This window comes from Erpetoichthys calabaricus, chromosome 4, assembly GCF_900747795.2.
Source record: "Erpetoichthys calabaricus chromosome 4, fErpCal1.3, whole genome shotgun sequence".
Lineage (NCBI taxonomy): Eukaryota > Metazoa > Chordata > Cladistia > Polypteriformes > Polypteridae > Erpetoichthys > Erpetoichthys calabaricus.
Window position 1 is genome coordinate 317,055,309 of NC_041397.2, and position 20,916 is coordinate 317,076,224.

Sequence of the window (20,916 nt, forward strand, 5' to 3'; positions counted from 1 at the left end):
TGAACCTGGAATTGTGTTAGGAATTGCTGTGTCTGTGGTTTGGGACTCAATGGTGCCCTCTAGTTGTTACACCATCTACATTTCAGTTGTGGACCACCAACCTATATAATATCTCAATACCGTAAGTCCTGAATTGTTTTTATTCAATAGATGAATAGGTAAGGAAATTGTAAGGTAATACTAATGAAAAAAGTATCCAAATAACAGTCAGGCCCCTGACCGTGAGCACAGCAACCCCTCAGGACTGTGTTCTGCATCCTCTCCTTTTCTCTCTCTACACCAACAACTGCACCTTCAGTGACCCATCTGTTACACTGCTGAGTTTCTTGATGACACCACCATGATTAGCCTGTTGACAGATGGGGTGCAATATCAGAGAATGGTGGAGCAACGGCGTAGTTTTAGGAGGAACTCCTCATCACCTGCACCCTTAGTTAAACATGTTGTCACTGTCAACAGAGTGGAATCATTCCAATTTCTTGTCACCCACTATCACTCACAGTCTGAACTGGAATGAAAACAGAACTGCTTTGTACAGTTTAACCTGTCCCAATCAGTGCTGGTTCAGTTTCCAAGAACTGTCATTGAAAGCATCCCCACTTTGTCCATGGCAGTCTGGTATGGCAATGCATCTGTGCTGTGGAAAATACTTACTAAATGTCTTGAGTCATTGCTATAAATGAAATCCAAAGACATCCTCTATTTAAACCAACTGGTGAAGGCTCATTATGTGAGCAGCAGGGCTCTCCATAGCAAGTCTGCTTAGTCTTAAGAGAGCAGCTTGTGTTGTCACCCAGGTTCATTTATATATAGAGTAGCTGGTAAACATTTCAATCCCACCAATGACCACTCAGATTAAAGGTACATTCTTGTTTTGACTGCTGAAGGCCTGTGCGTTGGAGCTGGGGAGTCCTCTACAGTGTATCTTCAACCTGAGCCTGGAAGAGGGGAGAGTCCCGAGGCTTTGGAAAACGTCTTGCATCACCCCAGTCCCAAAGGTATCACATCCTAGTGAACTGAATGACTTCCGGCCTGTCGCCCTGACGTCACATGTGATGAAGACCATGGAGCGGCTGCTGCTTCACCACCTGAGGCCACAGGTCCGCCACGCCCTCGACCCTCTGCAGTTCGCATACCAGGAGAAGGTGGGAGCGGAGGATGCCATCATCTACATGCTACACCGATCCATCTCCCACTTGGACAGAGGCAGTGGTACAGTAAGAATTATGTTTCTGGACTTTTCTAGCACCTTCAACACCATCCAACCTCTGCTCCTTAGGGACAAGCTGACAGAGATGGGAGTAGATTCATACCTGGTGGCATGGATCGTGGACTATCTTACAGACAGACCTCAGTATGTGCATCTCGGGAACTGCAGGTCTGACATTGTGGTCAGCAGCACAGGAGCGCCGCAGGGGACTGTACTTTCTCCGGTCCTGTTCAGCCTATATACTGTACATTGGACTTCCAATACAACTTGGAGTCCTGCCACATGCAAAAGTTCGCTGATGACACTGCTATCGTGGGCTGCATCAGGAGTGGGCAGGAGGAGGAGTATAGGAACTTCATCAAGGACTTTGTTAAATGGTGCGACTCAAACAACCTACACCTGAACACCAGCAAAACCAAGAAGCTGGTGGTGGATTTTAGGAGACCCAGGCCCCTCATGGACCCCGTGATCATCAGAGGTGACTGTGTGCAGAGGGTGCAGACCTATAAATACCTGAGAATGCAGCTGGATGATAAACTGGACTGGACTGCCAATACTGATGCTCTGTGCAAGAGAGGACAGAGCTGACTATACAGTACTTCCTTAAAAGGCTGGCGTCCTTCAACATCTGCAATAAGATGCTGCAGATGTTCTATCAGATGGTTGTGGCGAGCGCCGTCTTCTACGTGGTGGTGTGCTGCGGAGGCAGCATAAAGAAGATGGACGCCTCATGCCTGGACAAACTGGTGAGGAAGGCAGGGTCTATTCTAGGCACGGAGCTGGACAGTTTGACATCCATGGCAGAGCAACGGGCGCTGAGCAGACTCCTGTAAATCATGGAGAATCCACTGCATCCACTAAACAGGATCATCTCCAGACAGAGGAGCAGCTTCAGCGACAGACTGCTGTCACCGTCCTGCTCCACTGACAGACTGAGGAGATCATTCCACCCCACACTATGAGACTCTTCAATTCCACCGGGGGGGTAAACGTTAACATTATACAAATTTATTGTCTGTTATACCTGCATTTTTATCACTCTATTTATTTTAATATTGTTTTTATCAGTATTCTGCTGCTGGAGTAGTGAATTTCCCCTTGGGATTAATAAAGTATCTATCTATCTATCTATCTAGTTTTTAACAGAGCTAGAGAGTTAAGAATACCATTGAGTCCAGTGTTATAGTGTGAGACCAGTTATTCAGGAGTGGATAAATTATGAATGTCCATAAGGGAATTGATACTAGAGGAAAGAGAGTCAAAGTTAATATTCTTAATATTACGGAAAGACATGAGACGGGAAAGCTTAGTATTGGAAAGGGCAAGTTTAACATTGAATGAAATAAGAAAGTGATCAGTTATGGGGAGTTCATCTGCAGTACAATCAAGCGGGGCAACTCCAGAACAGTAAATCAAGTCCAAGATATGTCCTTTGGAATGAGTGGGAACATCAGTGTGCTGCTGGAATCCAAAACTCTCAAGGCAGGATGTAAAGTCTCTAGTAATAGGGACATTGATATTATCCATATGTATATTGAAATCCTCCAGAAGTATTATGTTTGATGAAACAGTAGATAAGTGTGTAAGGAAAACAGCAAAGTCATTCAGAAAGTCATTATTTGATTTAGGGGGACAGTAAACAGTTGCAATAATAGTAGGAACAGGTCCAGTTAATTGACACACAAGAGATTCGAAAGAACTGAAGGTAGGAACAGACAGCGGCAGAACTTTCCACTTCTCACGATACATTAACGCGAGACCTCCACCACGCCCAGAGCCACGGGGTTGAGAGATGTAAACAAACCCCGGGGGAGTGGATTTGTTAAGTTGGGAAAAGTCATGAGGTTGTTGCCATGTCTCGGTTAGACAGAAAAAGTTAAATTTACGATCAGTGAGGAGATCATCGATGAGATGCCCCTTGCTCATAAGTGAGCAGATGGTCAGCAGACCGAAGTTAACAATGGCGTTATCACATTTAGCAATGGTGTTAGCTGACCGGGCTAGGCTGGCTAACACAGTGTGGTCAGCGACTCTGCCTAAATTACGTGGAGGACATCGAGAACTGGACCAGATGGAATTTATTATTTTCGAACTGTCAGCCTGGAGACTCTGGCGAGACCCATGGTGGATGTATCTCCGACAAGGGAGGAATACAATGTCTGGGTGGAGATACAGCCCGGTCAATGTAGGCTTGGACAGGTGGAAGCGCAGTCGGAGGAGCTCAGCAGCTGAGTACTGAAGCAGGCCTGTTGCAGGTTGGATAGCGAGAGACAGGAGGGACCAAACAAACACGAACCAAATAAATATTGTAACAAAGATGAGACTTGAGACATCATAAAGGTTTGGTGCAGCCTCCCGTATATTATATATCCTGGCTGCAAAGTTGCAAGAATCAGAACAGAGATGTTCACAACACTGAGTCCAAAACAGAAATGGCTATCTGGAGGTAAGATGGCGGCTTGAAAGCCCCAGAGAGGAATTGACATCATCAAAGGTGTTGCCCACCAGGGTAAGATTTCCTGGGAAGGGTTTGCAAGGAACTGAGAAAGACAGTCAGTACTCCCTGCTGCTCCCTGGTCAGATATGATATTACCACTACTCAAGCCCTTTAGCTGCCTCCTACTCACACGTGTGACAATATCCTACCGGTCCACATTGAAAGCTAAGATGCAGACTCAGATGTCCAAAGAACAGAGCCAGGTAAGTCTCAAAGCAGTGTTAGGCTGAAAACACTCCATACACAGCCAAATCACCAGTCGAACTAGAAATCAGTCTATTTTTAAATGACTGAAGAATAAAACTCAACGAATAAATCTGCCCAAAATGAAAAGAGTGGCTTAGTCCATTAGATCATAAGTTAATTGTGAAAAAGTTACCGGCGAGCAGCGGCAACGAGTCCCACCAGCGTTCGCTCTACCGGAAGTAGATTCTTATCATTCTGACCCTTCTGTAACAAACTGAATGCTCCCTCCAAGGCATTTTGCTGAGGAGTAATTAAAAGATACCATGAACAGCTTTTCTCCTGCCTGATTACTGAATTGTCCTGTTAGAGGATGTTTCTTTCTTTAATAAAATGTTAAATGTCTACCACAAACTAAAACAGACTGTGTGGCAGACGGCCGGAGTCCATGCCTGGCCGAGACGCCCCTTCGGTATATGTTCATTGGGAGCAGCCATGGACTTTGCAATACCTCCCCTTGGATGCTAAATGGCAGCCCTCCGGGCTTGAGGCGGTGCCTCGGTTTCCCGCAGGACTCCATTGGAATTGGAGTTGGGTGCAGCCCTGTTGGGTCCTGCAGGCACCGGCAGGTGGTGCTGCAGCTGGGACTCCTCAGCCCTTATGGGCGGTGTATTTGCCACACCCGGAAGTGCAGCCGGATCTCGGCAGTCAACAACCTGGACCACTTCTGGGTGGACTTTAAAAGGGACCAGCAACCACCACTCAATGGCCAGAGTTGGAAGGAGGAGGATGAAACTTGATGGGGAGGAGTGGTGGTGTAAAGGAGAAGAGTTTGGTGTTTTGTGTGGTGCTTTGGGACTGTGTTGTGCCTGTGGATCACGGGGAAGATGTGCCCCACAGGTGAAGAAAAATAAAAGTTCTTTGGTTTTTATACGTGCCTCCGGTGTGAGTCTGTGTCGGGTCAGGCACCAATATAATGCCTTTGTTACAAATGATACTTTATTTGTCCCCAGGGGGAAATTAAAACTTAAGACATACATATTTCTCTTTGTTAAGTTAACAGTAAAACTATGGCAAAGAAACACAGTTGCCCATCAGAAATTCCATCTCTCCCTCCCTTTTATTCTGCTGGAATACAGGATAAGTGCATTGAGAAGGATGGAGAATACATTGAGAAATGACAGAATCTATTTTGTGAAGGCTCGTTCCATTTTTTAACTTTAGCTTGACTCCCCCTAGTAATATGCCATCACTAAAAAGTAAAGAGAATCAGAGCAAAATCAAAGCACTTAATACCAAATTGATAGAGCAGCACCAGATCACCTAATAACTTACCATGGAGCATACAAAACTTACACCTCATAACATTTTGTAAACACCCCTTATGCTTAAAATGGGATACTCATATTATAAATGTTTAAATCAACGCATCTTCCCAAAACATTATCATTCTCCAAAAATTTAAAGAGATATCTTTTACCCTTTTAAGGATTTGTATTCATCCAGGAGGTCAGTGCAATGGAAGGGCTGGAGAAGATGAGCTCTGCTGAATATTTTCTCCCCTGGTATGTTAGATGGCTGGCTTCCTGGGTTAGGATTCCCACACGGACACCCACTGGGCATGCTGGGACCTGTAGTTCCGTGGCGCAACCCTATGGGGCAGCCGCTGGCAGAGCTCACTAGATAAATTCATTATTTAATGTCTAATGATTGTGTATTCATGAAATAGTATAAATGGACAAGGCCCTTATCGGAATAAAATGAACAAAGGTTTTTCTGATTTTTTACAGGTGACATGAGACTGAAACAGTGAGTGATGCTTCACTTGTGCTCTTGAGAGCCTGCCTTGACCTCAGTCAACCACCAGATGTCGCTGTTCACACTGGGGCTGAGGCTTCAAAGCTTTAAATCTTTTTCAGCACAAATAGAAAGAAAGCCTCAAAACTTCACAAGGCTTTATTTTCCCATCACTAGTAGCAACGCTATCTGTCAGGTTGTATCTGTGCGGTGCTACAATATTCATAATGGCAGTAAATTATATTTTAGGACTAATGAAAACATGACTATAATAAGATCAAAATGAACACACAGAGAGGAAATTTAACCCATATCTTTAACGGAAAAGGATCACACTATTACAGGGTGCACTCTTAAAAATCCTGGTTCTTTAATGTCACTATATGGTTCTTTACAGGGTTGTGTGGTTCCCTATAGCTACATTGCTTGATCAAGAACCATTTTATTCTGAATGGGTTTTTTGCATATGAAGTTCTTTCTGCTTTGAAAAACTGAAAATCTTTAAAGAATTCTAGGCTGAAGGACACTAACATATTAAGAAAACCTGGAACTTATCAAAATAAAGAAAGGTTATTTCTGGAACCCTTATGCAGATAGGTCTTTTGAGAACCAAAAAGCATTCCCCTATGGCATCCCTCTGAAGAATCATTCTGGTAATTTTATTTGTAAGAGTGTTCTTACATAGTTCTTCTCTGTTCTAAGACCAGTCCAACCTGTCAATTATGTGTACCCCCAAGTACCTGAATTGTGAGCAGACATTGGTGCAGTGAAAGTCTATAAGCATTTCCTTGGTTTTGCTGATGTTAAGATGTAGACAATTCTTTCTGCATCAAGAAACAAAGTTCTCACCCTGACTCTACTCCACTGTCTCGTCCCCTTTTATCAATAAACCCCACAAGTGCAAAATCTTCTGAAAATGTCTGTAAGTGACCTGACTTGCTGTTATATTTCTAGTCAGAGATGTAAAGTGAAGAGTAAAGCAGACAGGCCTGTTCCTGTGGTGCTCCAGTGTTGCTCACACCGTCCCTGAGTCTCACAGATGGTGATCTGCTTGACAGATGGTCCATTATCAGGACTCCACAGGCTCATCCACCAGCATATCACTGAGTTTACCCCTTAACAAGAATGGCTGGATGGTATTGAAGGCACTGGAGAAATTAAACAAAAGAATCCTCACAGTGCTGCTAGTTTTGTCCAGGTGAGAATAAGCCTTGTGGAGCAGACAGATTATCCAATCTTCTACTCCATTTTTTTTCTCTTAGTCAAACTGCAGAGGGTCCAGGTGGTCTACCATAATAGGGCACATATAGTCCAGGACCAGCCTCTCAAAGGTCTTCATGATATAATATGTAAGGGTCACTGATCTGTAATCATGAGGTGAAGAGGCACCTGGATAAGGAGTCTCCAAAAAAGGCAAAGTCCTTCAAGAGCAAAGATGGGACCTGACTCGCCAAATTGCCAACGATGTGTCAGTAAATAATTCAGCACTTTGAAAGCAGCATTCCCTAAAGACAAATTGGTAGGATTTTGGAGCATTTCACCCTCTACAGTGCATCTGTAATGAATGTCATGACATGGGCTTGGTAGTACTTCCAGAAACCTTTGTCAGTTAATGCCATTCGCTGTGGCATCCACAGATGAACACTTTACTATGTAAAGCAGAAGCCAAATATCAACACTGACCAGAAGCGCTACCTACTTCTCTGGGCTTGGTCTCATGTGAGATGGAAAGCAGAACAGTAGAATTGTGTTTTGTGGCCCAATGAATCAACATTTCAAATATTTTTTGGAAAAAAAACAGCCATCCTGTTCATTTATTTTAGGGAAGTTCCTCCATTTTTCTGGCCAGATTACAAGTGTATGACTGCAAGTATGAGATTGACCTGCATGCAGTCCTGACCTGCGTGTACAATACAGAAAGAAATGTCCCGGAAAGTTGAAGACATGCAAGACAGACGAACGGGAAAAAATTGTGCTTACTAAACTTAACCAACTTTTGCCTTCAATGACAGAACACTTTGTGTTATTAAAACAAAAACAAATAAAAAGTGATAGGACACAGTGATGAACACTTGAATGGCCCAACCTTTTATATATATATATATATATATATATATATATATATATATATATATATATATATATATATCTGCGGTGGGTTGGCACCCTGCCCAGGATTGGTTCCCTGCCTTGTGCCCTATATTGGCTGGGATTGGCTCCAGTAGACCCCCGTGACCCTGTGTTCGGATTCAGCGGGTTGGAAAATGGATGGATGGATGGATATATATATATATATACAGTATATATATATAACAACGCACCACACCTATACTCAGTCCATTCTTGCCACCAGTCCATCTGCTTCCACTCCTCCTCAGGCTTTGTCTCCTTCCTCATCATCCTTCCTTAAGTAGCCCAGAACTAGTACTGCGGGCTACTGTCCTCGTGCCTCCGAAGTACTTCCGGTTCGTAATAACAGCAGAAGTCCCCAGGTTCCTTGTGAGCTCCCCCTGGCGGCACCCACGTCACCCAACAGGGCTGAGGAAATGGACTCCATGTCCCATGATGCCCTGAGGGAATCCGGGGAACCATTTCCGCCCAGGGGAGCTGCCATCTAGTGTCCCAGGCAGTGTCCTAAAAAGCCTGCTCTTCCTCTTTCTTTCTGTTCAGGGATGTCCCGGCCAGACTGAAACGCTGGCCGTCCATCACAATATATATATATATATCCATTTATCATCCAACCTGCTATATCCTAACTACAGGGTCACGGGTGTCTGCTGGAACCAATCCCAGCCAACACAGTGCGCAAGGCAGGAAACAAACCCTGGGCGGGGCACCAACCCAACGCAGGACACACACAAGTACACACCCCCCCACACACACACACCAAGCACACACGGGATAACTTAGGATCGTCAATGCACCTAACCTGCATGTCTTTGGACTGTGGGAGGAAACCCACGCAGACACGGGGAGAACATGCAAACTCCACACAGGGAGGACCTGGGAAGTGAACCCAGGTCTCCCAACTGCGAGGCAGCAGCGCTACCCACTGCGCCATCCTATATATATACACTAGGGGGCTTTGCTAACCCCTGGGTTTGGTTAACTGGATGTACAATTTAAAGAGATTGTTATTTTCATTTTCATTCATTTTTTATTTCTTGGTATTTGAAAGTAATAAAGCTGTAGTGAATGAGTTATTCCCGCCCCAAAGGGGCACAATACATGCCAGCCACTTAGTGTCTCTGCCTCTCATGTTGTGAAGTGGGGGGGTGAATGCACGCTAAGGTGATGTGGTCGCTCCTTGGAAACCCCATCTTAAATGGTGATATAATGAGAATCAAATACATTTTTTTACCTCCTGTATGCTCGATCAGCTGGCTTACTGCTGCTGCTTGTGCCGTGCTGTGTGATCTGCATGTCGTGCTGCACGTCGATCATTTAAAAGCCTGTACAGCAGCTGTCCTTTTGTCTCATTTCCTTGTCTCACAGAACATTAAAGTGTCTTCTAAGAAGATCATGTCTCGACCCAAGATTTTATTTATTAATATATATATAGTTATATGAAAAAGTTTAGGAACCCGTCTTAATTCTTTGGCTTTTTGTTCCTCATTGGATGAGCTTTCAAAGTAGCAACTTCCTTTTAATATCTGACATGCCTTATGGACACAGTAGTATTTCAGCAGTGACATTACGTTTATCGGATTAACAGAAAATATGCAATATGCATCATAACAAAATTAGACAGGTGCATAAATTTGGCACCCCAACAGAGATATGACATCAATACTTAGTTGAGCCTCCATTTGTAAATCTAACAGCCTCTAGACGCTGTCCTCCTATAGCCTGTGATGAGTGTCTGGATTCTGGATGGAGGTATTGTTGACCATTCTTCATACAAAATCTCTCCAGTTCAGTTCAGTTTGATGGACAGCCTGCTTTAAATCATCCCATAGATTTTCAATGATATTCAAGTCAGGGGACTGTGACGGCCATTCCAGAACATTGTACTTCTCCCTCTGCATGAATGCCTTTGTAGATTTCGAACTGTGTTTTGGGTCATTGTCTTGTTGGAATATCCAACCCCTGTGTAACTTCAACTTTATGACTGATGCTTGAACATTATCCTGAAGAATTTGTTGATATTGGGTGGAATTCATGCGACCCTCAACTTTAACAAGGGCCCCAGTCCCTGAACTAGCCACACAGCCCAACAGCATGATGGAACCTCCACCAAATTTGACAGTAGGTAGCAGGTGTTTTTATTGAAATGTGGTGTTCTACTTCCACCATATAAAGCGCATTTTGTTCTGACCAAATAACTCCATTTTTGTCTCATCAGTCCAAAGCACTTTGTTCCAAAATGATTCTGGCTTGTCTAAATGAGCATTGGCATACAACAAGCGACTCTGTTTGTGGCGTGAGTGCAGAAAGGACTTCTTTCTCATCACCCTGCCATACAGATGTTCTTTGTGCAAATTGCGCTGAATTGTAGAACGATGTACAGATACACCATCTGCAGCAAGATGTTCTGACAGGTCTTTGGAGGTGATCTGTGGGTTGTCTGTCACCATTCTCACAATCCTGCACATATGCCGCTCCTGTATTTTTCTTGGCCTGCTGGGTTTAACAGCAACAGTGCCTGTGGCCTTCCATTTCCTGATACCATTCCTTACAGTTACAGAAACTGACAGTTTAAACCTCTGAGATGGCTTTTTGTAACCTTCCCCTAAAACCAGGAGACTCAAAAATTTTTGTTTTCAGATCTTGTGAGAGTTGCTTTGAGGATCCCATGCTGTCACTCTTCAGAGGAGAGTCAAAGGGAAGGAAGCACAACTTGTAATTGACCACCTTAAATAACTTTATATCTCATGATTGGACACACCTGTCTATGAAGTTCAAGGCTTAATGAGCTCATCAACCAATTTGGTGTCGTAAGTAATCAGCATTGAGCAGTGACAGGCATTCAAATCAGCACAATGACAAGGGGACCCACATTTTTGCACAGCCAGTTTTTCACATTTGATTTAATTTCATACAACTAAATACTGCGTCACTAAAAATCTTTGTTCGGAAAACACCGCAGTACTCAGATGTTCCTAGGAAATGAAAGACATACCACTGTTATCTTTACTGTTGAACGTAGAGTTGATTATTATGCAGGCTGAGAGGGGTTCCCAGACTTTTTTATTTGACTATATATACGGTTGAGCTTCCATGCTCCAATCCTGTGGCCCCGATGCAATCCAGGGGGGCTGCCCTATTGCATCCTGGTGGAGATATTGCCCCTCTCCCACTCCTTCCCTTCTCCATGTGCCCAGGTAGGGCAAGTTCCCCAGACATCTGCCACTATATATATATATATATATATATATGTATATATATATATATATATATATATATATATATATATATATATATATATATATATATATATATATATATATATATATATATGTGTGTGTATGTTATGGTGGACGGGACACCCCTATAATGGAAGGACCACAGGAGGGAGCATATTCAGAGCTTTACTTCCATCAGAATGATAGAGGGCAGCTCCCCTGACTTGCAGAGGGGCCACAGGTTTGCAGCATGGAAGCTCAACCCAGCTGGCGCCCGTGGCCACCTCCAGGGGACACCTGGATGATTGCTCAGCCCTGTGTTGCAGTACTTCTGCCACACTCAGAGGTGCTGCTGGAAGAAGATCTCTGAACACCTGGAGCACTTCTTGGCGCTCTATAAAAGGGGCCAGTTGCCACAACTTGGGGAGCCAGAGTTGGGAGGACGTGGACAAAAGCTTGCCAGGAAGAGTGGAGGTGTAAGGACAGAGAGAGAAAGAGAGGAAGAGAATGAAAGAAGAAGAGAAGTATATACTGTGCTGAGAACTGTGCTGTAAACTGTGCTTTTGTGGAGAGCGAGGGAGAAGAGCCACTATAAATAAATGTGTGCTGTGCTGGACTGGTATTCTAACACACACACACACACACACACACACACACACACACACACACACACACACACACACATATATATATATATATATATATATATATACACTCACACATCTGCAGATAGAGCCTGTTTCAGCCATGTCAACTTGGACCAGAATCTCAAATAAATGTTTCCAGCATCTTGTGAAATCGATTAAATGAAGAATTGAGGCCGTTCTGAGAGAAAGAGGAGGCTCTGCCCCGTATCAGCGTAGTGCTCCTAATGATTTGCTCCATGAGTGTAGTAAACGTTTATGTTACCGTCATTGTGTGAAATTTGCCATTGTGTGGAATGCCTAGGAAATAATGCCGAAAATGGAACACATACTGTATACACAGTTATTACACATTCATAAACAATGTTTTCTATGTCACAATATTTGTTGCAGTAAATGTATTGACTGATCAGAAACTTTATAACTTGTGTATATAAACGGGGAATTGCTAGTGTGAGACCAATGTCCTTCAGGGGTTGTTTTCAATATTTATTTTAGTTATTTGTTTGTTTGTTTGTTTTTCTTTTTGATAAATGAACAGTATCTCTTTGATGCCGTGTATTGTTAGTTGTTCAGTATAGGGCTATCACACAATCTAAAAATTGTCTAGTCGATCCCAAATGCTTTGATTGAAAGAATAACGTTTAAACTGGAGACATTTTCAAATGCTTATTCCGTACTTCTGAAAGCCACTGATTTATTATTTTTCTTTGGCGCTAATGAGTTTTCTCATTGTAGTTTCCTTTAGTCTCCGCCCTGATCAAAACCGCATCAGTTTTTCTGTTCTGTCGGGCGATCCCGATTTCGCTTTCTTTCAGATCAACTCGTGCTTGTCGATGAACAGTCTGCCGTTGCTGTTATAAATATGTCTTTGAAAATAACATCATAAGAACCTGCCGTCGCCTTTTAATCGCATTCCTTAACCAATGGACATAAACGAGTTTCTGCATTGCGCCTCAGTATGTGTTCTGTGTAAGTAATTATCATTAATTAATGAAACTGCAATAGCGTTTGTATAAAGGCTGTACGCATCTGCTTTTTCTTCACTGCTTGTCGTTTGTGTTGAATATTAGCACGCAGGTAACTCCTTTCTTCCTTTCTGATGTTATTTTAATTTTCAGGGCATGGATTTCTCTGCGCTCCTTTTCTGAGTTTTTATTCGCATGGCTCAGACGTGTCGGTGTTCTGTGAACACACCAACTCTACGATCTACTGGTTCAGACTGCAACACCCTGCGGAGCTCCCAGTGCCGGTTCTACACACCTACGGGCCTGATGACGAAAACACGTTCCGATACCCCGGGACTTCAGACAGATTCTCAGTTACAACGGACGGCACACTGGTCATTGTAAATGCGACAGAAGAGGACAAGAACTCCTACTATTACTGTGTGGAGAAAGACAAAAACTGCGAGATCTTTTTTAGAAACATTACTAACACTTCAAGGAAAAGTAAGGCATGCATTATAATAAATCGCGTCATGTTTGTTTTATTTTTATACGAATTAGAGCTCATAGATACAACCATTCAGTTCTCACAGTGAAGTATTTACCATTCTTACATCGTTTTAATCTGCGGTGGGCTGGGTTTGTTTCCTGCCTTGTGCCCTGTGCTGGCTGGGATTGGCTCCACCAGACCCCTGTGATCCTGTAGTTAGGATATAGCGGGTTGGATAATGGATGGATGGATGGATACCTCGTTTTAATTTGTCTATTCACTGTAAGGCCTAATATTTTACTTAACTCTAAACAGACCCGCACGGTTGTTCTCAATGGCATTTTTAGACTTTATGCAAGGTATTTTGTCAAAGCAATTCATTTCTTTTAATTTATCTTAATTTTAAATTATTTCTCATTAAGTGCACCATCCTTAAAGCTGTGAGGTATAGACAAAGCTTTCAAACAGATTGTGTCTTTTAATATCTTTCACAAAGCTCTACGTTTACTCAGGTTATCATTGAACTGAAATTTTAGAACATACAGTAAGTCTGACATACACTCTTACAAATCCTGATTGTGTGATGACACTTTACTGGGACAGCAAGACCCCGTGCTTTACCAGGACACATTCCATTCTGGGAGGGATTCTTTTCATATGAAGTTGGCTTTCTTGGGCTTACAAAAGGTTCCTAATTTGTGGACAAAACAGAAATCTTTAATGTCCAATAGGCTACCTAGCAGGATACCATCACATCTAGAAAACCTGTGCGATTGAATGCAAGTAGGGTCCAGTTACATTCAGAAACCCACCACAAATCTGTTATTACCTATTCATGGCTATTTGTGTTGCAGATCTAAATAAATAATTTCTTTATGGAACCTTCATGTGGGTGGATCTATTGGGAACCAAATATTGTGTGATTTCAGATTTTGGTGGCTTTTTTTCTGTGTGTGTAATTGTATTGTATAGTTATCAAATGTTTTATTTATCTTATGTAATTTAAACTGCATTACACGTTTTTAACAACATGCATTTAGTTTTCATACCACTTGCACTTTAAAACGAGGTCGTCCCCCTTAAGCTAAGAATGTTCAGGCCCTGCCAGTACTTGGATGGGAGACCATCTAGGAAAAGCTTGAAGAGCCAGCAGGGGGCACTTACCCTGAGGTCTGAATGTGGATTTCATTGTAGTGACAAGGACACTGGGCTATACAAATGGCACCATCCTTATAGAGGAGACATAAAACTCACGCCCTGATTCTCATTAAAGATCACTGGGCATCATTTGTAAAGAGTAGGGCGTATCTCAATGTGCAGGCTAAACTGCCCACCATGGCCTGGTCATTCTAACCCCCTAATCATCCCCCCTCTCTCCAATTGGCTCACTGTCTCTCTCCGCTTTATTACTTAACAGCTAATGTGTGGTGGTGCAAAAAAATGGCTGCCGTCATCCAGGTGGTTGCTGCATATTAGTGGTGGTCGAAGTGGCTCCTCACTCAATGTATAAAGCGTTTTCAGTGTTATATAAATGTAAAGAATTGTTATTTAATTATTATTATTATTATTATTATTATTTATTTATTTTATTTTTTTTTATAGTTTTGTGAAATTGCTGATCTTAGAACTAAACTCACTAGGCCTGAGTGAGTTTTATTTATTCCAGTAGACAACTCTTATTATATAACCAAAACTGGGAGGAATGGCAGATCATGTGGAATCAGTGCTGCTTTGTCTTTGTTCTTTGCCCAGAGACCAAAACTGCACGTTACTCCAGGTGAAGCCTCACTAAATAGGGTTAAATTGAATAACTAAAACAGTTAAAAGTAATTCTACACTGTTTAAAAATCACTGGTTCTTCAGAGCAATGTGATAGACAAACCATTTTTGGTTCCCACAAGACGCATCAACGTGAAGGTTCCAGAAAGAACCTTTATTCATTTAGACCTGTAACAGGCTCCACACAGTAAATAACCCTGACTGGATGGGAATAGATTTGTGAAATACTAATGGGCCACAACTTTAAAAAGGCTCATACTATTATGGCAGGTGGATGCCCCTGCACTTTATATTCAGGGGGAGCAGCCCTAGACGGTGCAATACCTCCCCCTGGACGCTAGATGGCCGCCCGTCTGGGTTGGAGCAGTGCCTTGGTTTTCTGCCGGGATCCATGAGAATTGGAGTTGGGTGCAGCCTTGTTGGGTCCCGCAGGCACCGCCAGGGGGTGCTGCAGCTGGGACTCCTGAGATAGATAGATAGATAGATAGATAGATAGATAGATAGATAGATAGATAGATAGATAGATAGATAGATACTTTATTAATCCCAAGGGGAAATTCACATACTCCAGCACATACTTGTAGAGGAAGAGAGAGTGCTTATTTGTGTGTTTTACTTGGTGTTGGTGCTTGGGGACTGTATACTGCCTGTGGGAAACGGGGAAGACAAGCACCCACAGGTGAAGAAAAAAATAAATAGTTTGTTTATTTTACACATGAAGGGCGGCACAGTGGCGCAGTGGGTAGCGCTGCTGCCTCTCAGTTGGGAGACCTGGGGACCTGGGTTCGCTTCCCGGGTCCTCTCTGCATGGAGTTTGCATGTTCTGCCCGTGTCTGCGTGGGTTTCCTCTGGGCTCTCCGGTTTCCTCCCACAGTCCTAAATTGGCCCTAGTGTGTGCTTGGTGTGTTTGTGTGTGTCCTGCGGTGGGTTGGCACCCTGCCCGGGATTGGTTCCTGCCTTGTGCCCTGTGTTGGCTGGGATTGGCTCCAGCAGACCTCTGTGACCCTGTGTTCAGATTCAGCAGGTTGGAAAATGGATGGATGGATGGATTTTACACATGCCTCCGTGTGAATCTGGTGTCGGGTCAGGCACCTATATAGCGCCTTTTTTACACCTGTATATGTCCAGTAACTCAGGCTACGTGCCATTTATCTTAATTTGTTGGTGTCCTGTTATGTAGTGTAGCTTACATTGAAGATTTCAAGTTTTTTCTGCATATTGGGAAGCTTTTCAAAACACAAAGAATCAACTTCATATGCAGAGAACCCGTTCCAGTGTGAAATGGTGCTCGGTCAAGTGATAGTGCTACAAGAAATCACATGACCCAGTAAAGAACCATGAAGTGAAATTAAAGAACCAGGATTTTTAAGAGTGTATTAGGGCAAATTAATAAGAAATATTTAAAGACTATTAGTGTTCTGCAATACTCAGGATAGGACTGAGGAGGTATATGTGACTCAACTGTTAGGATCTAGTGGCTATAAAATAAAGCTATTATAATGCACTTACAGCTCATATTAACAATAATAATTATTTGCATTTACAGGTGCTGGTCATAAAATTAGAATATCATGACAAAGTTGATTTATTTCAATAATTCCATTCAAAAAGTGAAACTTGTATATTAGATTCATTCATTACACACAGACTGATGTATTTCAAATGTTTATTTCTTTTAATGTTGATGATTATAACTGACAACTAATGAAAGTCCCAAATTCAGCATCTTGGAAAATTAGAATATCAATTAAGACCAATGCAAAAAAAGGATTTTTAGAAATGTTGGCCAACTGAAAGGTATGAACATGAAAAGTATGAGCATGTACAGCACTCAATATTTAGTTGGGGCTCCTTTGGCCTGGACTACTGCAGCAATGCGGCGTGGCATGGCGTCGATCAGTCTGTGGCACTGCTCAGGTGTTATGAGAGCCCATGTTGCTCTGATAGTGGCCTTCAGCTCTTCTGAATTGTTAGGTCTGGCGTATTGCATCTTCCTCTTCACAATACCCCATAGATATTCTATGAGGTTAAGGTCAGGCGAGTTTGCTGGCCAATCAAGAACAGGGATACCATGGTCCTTAAACCAGGTACTGGTAGCTTTGGCACTGTGTGCAGGTGCCAGGTCCTGTTGGAAAATGAAATCTGCATCTCCATAAAGTTCGTCAGCAGCAGGAAGCATGAAGTGCTCTAAAACTTCCTGGTAGATGGCTGCGTTGACCTTGGACTTCAGAAAACACAATGGACCAACACCAGCAGATGACATGGCACCCCAAACCATCACTGACTGTGGAAACTTTACACTGGACCTCACGCAATGTGGATTCTGTGCCTCTCCTCTCATCCTCCAGACACTGGGACCTTGATTTCCAAAGGAAATGCAAAATTTACTTTCATCAGAGAACATAACTTTGGACCACTCGGCAGCAGTCCAAAGGCGAGACGCTTCTGACGCTGTCTCTTGTTGAAGAGTGGCTTGACACAAGGAATGCGACAGCTGAAACCCATGTCTTGCATACGTCTGTGCGTGGTGGTTCTTGAAGCACTGACTCCAGCTGCAGTCCACTCTTTGTGAATCTCCCCCACATTTTTGAATGGGTTTTGTGTCACAATCCTCTCCAGGGTGCGGTTATCCCTATTGCTTGTCCACTTTTTTCTACCACATCTTGTCCTTCCCTTCGCCTCTCTATTAATGTGCTCGGACACAGAGCTCTGTGAACAGCCAGCCTCTTTAGCAATGACCTTTTGTGTCTTGCCCTCCTTGTGTAAGGTGTCAATGGTCGTCTTTTGGACAACTGTCAAGTCAGCAGTCTTCCCCATGATTGTGTAGCCTACAGAACTCGACTGAGAGACCATTTAAAGGCTTTGGCAGGTGTTTGGAGTTAATTAGCTGATTAGAGTGTGGCACCAGGTGTCTTCAATATTGAACCTTTTCACAATATTCAAATTTTCTGAGATACTGAATTTGGGACTTTCATTAGTTGTCAGTTATAATCATCAACATTAAAAGAAATAAACATTTGAAATACATCAGTCTGTGTGTAATGAATGAATCTAATATACAAGTTTCACTTTTTGAATGGAATTACTGAAATAAATCAACTTTGTCATGATATTCTAATTATATGACCAGCACCTGTATATAGCGCTTTTCTCACTACTCAAAGTGCTCAGCAATTGCAGGTTAAGGGCCTTGCTCAAGGGTCCAACAGAGCAGAGTCCCTACTGGCATTTATGGGATTCGAACTGGCAACCTTTGCGATTGCCAGTGCAGATCCCTAGCCTCAGAGCCACCAAAACTAATATTCAAAAACTAAGAGTTACATTACATTTTAGCAGAAGAAACATTGAGCAGATCCAGTGTAAATAACATAAACTGCCTAAGTCTTTAAGAATGGAAACAGCTGAGTGTGTCAGGTTTAAAGATGAATTATATGTAATGTCATATAAGTCTATTAATTGAGGTTAAGAATCTGTGCTGATATGTGGAAGGTTGCCGGTTCAAATCCTGTCACTGTCAGAAGAGATCCTACTCCGTTGGGCCCTTGAGTGAGGCCCTTAACCTGAAAACTGCTCCAGGGGTGCTGTACAATTGCTGACCCTGGACTCTGACCCCCATAGGTCATGCAAAAAGACAATTTCCTCTTGGGGATAATTAAAGTCTGCGGTGGGTTGGCACCCTGTCCAGGATTGGTTCCTGCCTTGTGCCCTGTGTTGGCTGGGATTGGCTCCGGCGGACCCCCGTGACCCTGTGTTCGGATTCAGCGGGTTGGAAAATGGATGGATGGATGGATAATTAAAGTATATGAAATCAAATCAAAATTCAAGTACTAACTGTGGGACATATGACAGCAAGAAAGCAAGAGTTAAAAAGGATATTAGGAAGGCTAAAAGAGAGTCAGAGAGAAATACTGAGAAAAGGTGAAAGTTGACCCAAAGGGATTCTTTCGATATTTTAGAAGCAAAAGAAAAGTCAAGGAGGAGGTGACAGTGCACCAGGAGGAGTAAAGGGAGATTAAAATATACAGTGCCTTCACAAAGAGTGCAGACCTCTTCACTTTTCTCGCATTTATGTTGCAGCCGTACGCTAAAATAATTAAATTAACATTTTCCCTCACTAAGCAACACTCAATACCCCAGAATGAGAAAGTGACAACAGCAGTTTAGAAATTGTTGCAAATTTAGTAAAAATGGAAAACTGAAATATCACTTTGACACAACTACTTCAGATCCTAACAACTGCCAGATCACTGCATTCAGTTTTTCATTGAAGCCCCTTTGGCAGCCTTGGAGTCTGCTTGGGTCTGACATGACAAGCTTCACACACCTGGATTTGGGGATTTTCTGTCATTCTTCTCTGGTGATCCTCTTAAACTCTGTCAGTTTCAATGGAGACTGTCAGTGGTGGGCTATTTTTAGGTCTCTCCAGAGTTATCTGATTGGGTTCAAGTCTGGTCTTTCGCTGGGCAACTCAAGAACATTCACAGAGTCGTCCCAAGCCACTCTTGCGTTGGCCATTGTTGACGAGTTGTCCAGTTGGAAGATTAACCTTTAGTCCAGTGTGAGATCCAGAGTGCACTAGAGGAGGTTCTCATTAAAGATATCCCTTTACTTTCCTTAACTCAGCTGTCGTTCATCCTGTCTTCTCTCCCAATCCCTGCCACTGAAAAACAACCACACAGCATGATGCTGCCACCACCATGCTGCACTGTTGGAACAGTAGTGATGAAGAGTGGTGGCTGGTTTCCTTCAGACATGATGCCAAAACTGAGGCGAAACAGTTCAATCTTGGTTTCATCAGACCAGAGAAACTTGTTTCACACAAATTGAGAGCCCTTTGGCCATAATGTGTAGCATCCCGGGAATGAAACTGCTGGAACTCCCGCCTAAATGGGAACAGCCAAGCTTGCATATATAGTGTGTAAAAGTGTAAAAATCGATCAAGAAATAACAGAGTTATTCTTGAAAATAATTAAGGTGGCTCCATTGCTGCAGCTTGCACTTCATCAGACAACAGGTTTGAACAGCAACTTGAAATTGCAATACGTCAGTCTGTTATTATCAAGAAACTTGTCATCACAGAATGATGACAAGAAACTGGATGCATCAGTAAAAGCTGAAATGGCGATATTTCAGAGCAACGGCAAGCGCGGGCGTTGTTTAGAACAAGTGAATCAGTATCTGATGACTGTGCCACCTACTTCAGTGGAGGAAGAGCGTGCTTTCTTAGCAGCTGGTGTACTTCTGCATGAAGGTGCGTTCTCGCCTGGACAACCGCACGCACGACACTTTGTGCTTTCTACGCTATTATTACTGCAACTAAGTAGATATATGTACTTGTATGGCAGCATGAACTGCTTGTAGTTAAGGTTAGTCTTTTATTGGTGTCAACATATTGCAGTAGTTTTATTAAAAATAAGTGTCGCTCGCTCTAAAACTGCTCAAATGTGAGATGCCCGTGCACTGTGTCATTCCCGGGAGCCCGGGATTCCTGGGAATGACATGCAGGATTCCCAAATTCCTGGGAATGGATAAACCCATCCAGGAATGGATTCCCTAGTAGCAACATCTGATAGAACAAAAATGGGGCTGAATACGTTCCAAAAGCAAAGTGCAAACAGTGAAATAGTAAATGCGTTGAACATGCACTTTATTGAAGGTTACATGTGTGAAGAAGTCAATAACCTCCATAGAGGGGAGGCTATTGACTTATTGGCTAAGGGATCTGAGCTGGTAAGTCCAAGGTTGCCAATTCAAACCCCGGCATTGACAGAAGGAGTGCTACTCTGTTGGGCCCTTGAGCAAGACCCTTAATCTGCAGTTGATCCAGGGATGCCGTACAAATAGCTGTCCCTGCGCTCTGACCGCAAAACTCTCTGGAGACTATGTTGAGGTACAGTTAGGTCCATAAATATTTGGGCAGAGACAACTTTTTTTCTAATTTTGGTTCTGTACATTACCACAATGAATTTTAAATGAAACAACTCAAATGCAGTTGAAGTGCAGACTTTCAGCTTTAATTCAGTG

General features: G+C 42.9%; 1 protein-coding gene and 1 long non-coding RNA gene across 2 annotated transcripts in view; one reads left to right on the top strand and one right to left on the bottom strand.

The window, feature by feature from the left end:
* LOC127527406 (uncharacterized) overlaps positions 1–20,916 on the bottom strand; it is a 153,054-nt gene that overhangs the window by 112,325 nt on the left and 19,813 nt on the right. The window lies entirely within an intron of this gene.
* The window catches only part of LOC114641141 (uncharacterized), a 42,806-nt gene continuing 34,319 nt past the window's right edge, over positions 12,430–20,916 (top strand). Inside the window, exons 1-2 of the mRNA XM_028790244.2 lie at positions 12,430–12,648; positions 12,798–13,127. Coding sequence (XP_028646077.1) covers positions 12,603–12,648; positions 12,798–13,127 — 376 coding nt within the window. The 5' untranslated portion in view covers positions 12,430–12,602. The remainder of the gene's footprint in view (positions 12,649–12,797; positions 13,128–20,916) is intronic.